Genomic DNA, 6,000 nt, shown 5'->3' on the forward strand with positions numbered 1-6,000 from the left:
AGGTCCTGAGAGGCAGATGGGAATCAGGCTTCTCACTGGGCTGCCTCCTCAGTGTGTGGGTAGAGAAGCAGCACCACCCAGGACAGCCATGATGATCTCTCCTACAGCAGCAAGGAAGCACTTCCCTAGAAACTTCCAGCACATGCTCCTGACTTTCAGTGGCCCACACTGGGTCCCACATCCACTCCTGAACCAATCACCCACATATGAGGACCACCCTGAGCCAGGCTCACGCCAGCTTCTCTCACACTGTTGGAATGTGAGGGTGGGGATGGACTAAACAAAGCCAGGCTAGGTTAGGGGAGGTGGTGGGGCAGGCAACCCACAACTACAGTATGACCTGCAGAGGACTCCTAGGCTCTGACCAGGGATGTGATGGTGCAGGCATCATGGGAGCATTTAGGAGGAGTGAATAGGGGCACCCACCACAGAAATGCAAACGTGTCCTGACACCACCAAAAACAGTAGAAAAACATTTAAGAGGAAAGGGAGTTCACACTTAACTGTTCCAAATCTGAACCTCCCATAACAGTTAGAAACTCAGTGGTTCAAATGGAATGTGACTTGACAAAAAAGGCATGTGAATTAGAAAATGCTATGCCTAAAATGACACCTGTCCAAATACTTTATCTTTCAGAAAACCGGCCTTGACTGGGAAGTGTCACTGCACTGTCACTGCACTGGGAAGTGCCATGCTGTACACATTCAGTTCCTCCTTTCAGCATTTGTACCAATAAAACCCAGACTAGAGATCAACAGAGACCACAAAATGGGTACCTTCTTCAATCCAGACCCAATAGATCCACAGTTTTACTAAATACTGAAATACATAGAGCTCTGTTTTCTATATATTCCCATCGTAAATGAGTGCATGCTCTGCTTCTTAGTGATCTGGAGCCCTAAGATCTTTTTCTTATGAAACACTTTACTAACATCTGTTTCAGCTGGTCATTCCTAACTGTCAGGACCTGCACTCTATCACGCACTGTATAACTGTCCTTCCAGTTGGCCATCCACAACTGGACATATCTCACTGGTAGACTACAAGTTGAGCACATGCAAGGGCCTGGGGTCAATCTCCAGCACCCAAAAGAAAAAAAAAAAAGGATAATCTTTATATAATAATAATTTATAAAAGGATAATCTTTATATAATAATAACATAATCTTTATAAAGGATAATATATTTTTAGTGTAGACAATTATTTTTTAGAGTAGACAATTTTCCAAAACTGATACATAAAAATAGCCAATAAGCACATGAAAGGATGGTCAACACCATTAGTCATCAAAAAATGTAAATCAAAACCATGAAATACCATTTCCTGCTCACTAGGATGCCTTTAATCAGAAAGATAATAATGTGTTAGTGAGGACAGGAAATTAGAATGCTTATACACACTGATGTGAAAGCAAAAGGTGCAGCTGCTCAGAAGTCTGGCAGAAGTCTTGCCAAAAGGTTAAACTTAGAGTTACTACTTGACCCAGCAACTCCACTCCCGGGTACACACCTGAGAGAAACGAAAAGACACATCTATACAAAAACCTGCAAGCAAATGTTCAAAGTAGCATTATCTGTAGTAGCCCCCAATGGAAATCCAATGTTCACCAACCGTTGAGTGAGTAAAATGTGGTCTATCCTTCAATGTAACCTTATTCAGCCATAAGAAGGAATGGAGTACTGAACGTGAATAACATGAATGAACCTTGAAAACATTATGCCAAGAAGCCAGACCAAAAGGCCAATTCTACGTCTGTGATGTCCAGAACAGGCAAATCTATGGAGACAGAATGTAGACTAGTGGATTCCCAAGGCTGGGTGAAATTGGGGGAAATAAGTGACTATTAATGGGTACATCTTTTGGAGATGATAAAAATATTCTGAGGTTGATTGTGGTGATAGTTGCACAACTCTGTTGGGCAAAAACCACTGACTTGTGCACTTTAAATGGGTGAGTTGCAGAGTATGCAAATTTCATTTCAATAAGGTTATTTAAATAAAAAAGAATAGGTAACAAAGAGGAAACTACTACCTTTCATGCTGACACACACGATGGCGGAAACAGTACATATAACAACCGCCAGAAGGACCAGGAGGACGATCAAGTAACTGCTGAGAAGAACTCCTCCAGCACAGTCTAGCTTCCTTCTGTGCATGATATACAAGGTCAGAACGCCAATCCACCTGTCCAGAAACAGGGAGGGTCAGAACTGGAATCCAAGGAGCAGCTTTGTAAAACATGATTCAAAGAAGTAAAGAAAGTTAATATTTTTCAAAACAAGGCTGACTGTGAAAAACAATTTTCATCAATAAAAGATCAAGCAAGCCAACGAAAGAGCATGGCTTTCTATACTTTCCATGCTTATACCATTGTTCTTATTCTGTGTGTGCTATAATCCATTTAAAGTCACAAATAAGCAAATATAATGTGAGCTGCTGGAGGAAATATGCAACTGGTAAGCCAAAAATTATGTGTTTGCTAAATTACTAATGAGAATTTGTACGTCAGTGGTTTAACAACAAGCACACTATAATCTGCAGTGTGTAATTCAAAACCAAGAGGGAAGGAACTAAACAGAAATGCAAAGATGTTCATGCTAAGCACAGATAAGACAGGAAAGGAGAAGTCCTGTGGCCCTGTGACTACAATTTTGTAATTCAGTGCAGAACAATGAAAGACAGCACTGAACACCACAAAGTAATAATGACCCTGACCTATCCCTAGAGGTATTTTAGCAGAATGCCGCTGCAACACTTGGCAAGACTGCCTTATTACATAGATTCAAGTCCAGACCTTTAAGAAGGAGAACTTGGGGGCTGGGGATTGACCTCAGTGGTAGAGTGCTAGTGTGAGACCCTGGATTTGAGGCCCTGGGTTTGAGTCCCGGGACCACCTGGAGGAATTAAAAAAGAAAAAAGAAAAGAAAGAGGATACTGGACAAGATAACTGCTTTCTTCAGTTTTGTGAAATCAGGCCTTCATGTCTAGAAATAACAGGGAAATGACCTCAGAAAACCTGGCCCTGAAAACTAGAAAGTTCCTGGGAAGTAGCTCATAACTCTTGTTTTCAAATTCCTTTCCTCTTGAGAATCTACTGTTTGAGAACGATGGTATTACTCCTTGCCCACACCCTTTGCGAACTGACTTCATGCACCAGTGTCGCTTCCCATTGGTTCCACACTCCGAAAGACAACACTTGAGGAGTCTTTCTGCTTCTCAAGAAATTCTGCCACCACCGGCTCAAGAATGCAACGAAGGGCATTATTTTCCAACTTTCGTCTTGCAGGGGCAGGAGCTTTGCTCTCCCACGCGGAGTTAGGGAATGAAGCAAGTGCACCCGGCTCGAGAAGGAGAGCTCGAGGCAATGGTATTTGGTCTGCAACGAGGACCCCGCTCCCGTGTGCCAGGTCTCAGCGTGGCAACCGGGCGCTGCTCGTGCCCTGCAGCGCCGACGTCCTGGCCGCGCACCTGACCCCGACACCGCCTCCCCTGTCCCGGCCTCTGCGGTCAGCAGGCTGGTACTTTTGTCACTGTCTCCAGGGACAGCGCGCCCCCAGCCCCTCCTCGGCGCGGTACAGTCGCCCACAGAGCGGCCGCCCTTACCACAGCACTCGCAGGAACAGCTCGAAGAACCCAGGGAAAACCAAGTCGTCACTGGCGATGGCCCAGCGCCGGCCGAAAAGCACCATGCCCGGCATGGCGCAGACCCACCAGCGCACCGAGCAGCTCCAAACCTTCCGGACTCCGCGGGCGAACCGACCCACGACTCCGCGCAGGCGCCCACGAGGGCGAGGCCTTGCGCAAGCTCGCTCCGAGCCGAGGCGCACGCGCAATAACCCCCACGTCACCCCTTCCCCCGCCCCACGGCCGTCTGCGCCTGCGCAGGCTCGCCGACCCAGCTGATGGCTGTTTACTTTTTGAAAATAATACGAAATCTTATTTCTAAAATGAACTATCCAGATCAAAGTATAGCTCCCGAGAAGGCAAAGGACCCTCATACCTCTTTTTTAGCGATGAAAATGTTTCATATATAGAGAAGTTGGCCAGCACTTAAGGACTTACCAGGCATCCTTTTTTTTTTTTTTGGTACCGGGATCGAAACCAGGTGCACTTAACCACTGAGCCACATTAACCCTCTTTATATTTCATTTTGAGACAGGGTCTCGCTAAGTTGCTGAGGCTGGCTTTGAGCTCGTGCTCCTCCTGCCTCAGCCTCCCCAGCTGCTGGGATCACAGGTGTGCGCCTCCGGGCTCGGCCCTACCAAGCATCTTTAACAAGGGATAACATCCTATCGTTTTGTCTCATGACTTTAAAATAAAGATCTTTTTATATTATTTTCTGTTCTTTTAGGTTTAACTTCACCATTTGCACGTTGCAGGAAGCAGTCTAAGAGACGTGGCATTTCATCATGAATTTATATTAACTTGGAGAAATTTATCTTAAATCTTTGATTCATACTCCCTCCATTTTCCCGTTTGGGACTTGATTTTCTTGATTCGGGTAACTTCTATGATTCAGATGCAATGAACATCCTTGCATTTAGTGTTTTCTACTCTTGCCTACTGTTTTCCCCAGGTGATTGTTCAGGATTTTGAGTAGTTGTTTTTCTGATAATTCTTTAAAATCCTGAGATCTTCAATTATCAGATTGTGAAGTAAATAAATCGCGTTTTTAGCTTTAGGACACAGCAATTTCCTATGACAAACCCATTTATTGTCATAGAAACTTTATCAGATGAGTAAACAGGTTTTATCTTTTCATTGTATTTTGGCAGCAGAGTCAAGTATAGTGTTGGTTAACTAAAGTCTAAAGACTCACACCTTTTAAGTGCCCGAGGTGAAAGTAGGACAGATTTGCACTGTATATTTAGTATTTGTTATGGCTTGAATATGAGTGTACCACCCAAAGCTCATGAGACAATGTAACCGTGTTCACAGGTGAAGCAATTAGATTGAGAGCTGTTACATGATCAGTGGGTTACTCCACTTGATGAATTAATCATTTGAAAGAATTGCTGTACTGGTGTTAACTGTAGCAGGTGGGGCATGACTGGAGGAAGTGGGTCACTAGGGGTGACCTGCCTTTGGAGTTTATATATATATATATATATATATATATATATATATATATATATATATATATATATATTTAAATATTTACTTTTAGTTGTAGGTGGACACATCTTTATTTTATTTTATTGTGGTGCTGAGGATGGAAGCCAGTGCCTCATGCATGCTAGGTGAGCGCTTTACTTCTGAGCCACAATCCCAGCCCCTGGGGTTTATATTTTGTCCCTGGCATCTCACCCACTCTCTGCTTCCTGGCTGCCATGAATTGAGCATCACAACCACCAGGATATTCTGTTTCACCTGGGGCTCAGAATAATGGAGTGGCAGACCATGGGCTGAGACCTCTGTTACCAAGAGCCTGAAATAAAAATTTCCTCCTTTAAGTTATGCTTGTCAGGGATTTTGGTAACAGTGACAAAAAGCTGATTAATAGTTTTATTAAAAATTATCCTTGGGTGGGATTGTGGCTCAGCAGTAGAGCACTACAACGTGCTGGGTTCAATCCTCAGCACCACATAAAAACAAATAAATAAACAAACAAAAAAATCAAATAAAGGTATTGTGTCCAACTAAAACTACTAAATAACTAAATAAATATTTTTTTAAAAAAATTATTTTTGCTTTGTCATTTAAAACGATTAGTGCTGTGTTGCAACTTTCTTTTAAATTTGCAGGTATAAAAGCAGGCAATACTTCAAACTTTCACATGCTGAGGCTTTCACATGCTGAGGTTCCGAATCTTGTTCTGTGTATGGTGCTCTACAGTGAGTGACCCCAGCTTGTGTTATTTTTCCCCAGTCTGGGCAGCAAGTGGTTGGCTTGACCTACTGCCACTGGAATTCCCACCCTTCCTGCACACTCTGAATTGTCCAAGGAGAATGAAAACAGACCACACCCACCAAACCAAGATTAGGATGCTGAGAAAAAAAT

General features: G+C 43.4%; 1 protein-coding gene across 1 annotated transcript in view; it reads right to left on the bottom strand.

Moving 5' to 3' along the window:
• Nucleotides 1-3,764, bottom strand: part of Daglb (diacylglycerol lipase beta) — a 28,547-nt gene extending 24,783 nt beyond the window's left edge. Inside the window, exons 1-2 of the mRNA XM_076839890.1 lie at nt 3,604-3,764; nt 2,033-2,184 (exon numbers count right to left, since the gene is read on the bottom strand). Coding sequence (XP_076696005.1) covers nt 2,033-2,184; nt 3,604-3,698 — 247 coding nt within the window. The 5' untranslated portion in view covers nt 3,699-3,764. The remainder of the gene's footprint in view (nt 1-2,032; nt 2,185-3,603) is intronic.
• Nucleotides 3,765-6,000: the final 2,236 nt, after the last annotated feature.

The sequence above is a fragment of the Callospermophilus lateralis genome, chromosome 19 (assembly GCF_048772815.1).
Source record: "Callospermophilus lateralis isolate mCalLat2 chromosome 19, mCalLat2.hap1, whole genome shotgun sequence".
Classification (NCBI taxonomy): domain Eukaryota; kingdom Metazoa; phylum Chordata; class Mammalia; order Rodentia; family Sciuridae; genus Callospermophilus; species Callospermophilus lateralis.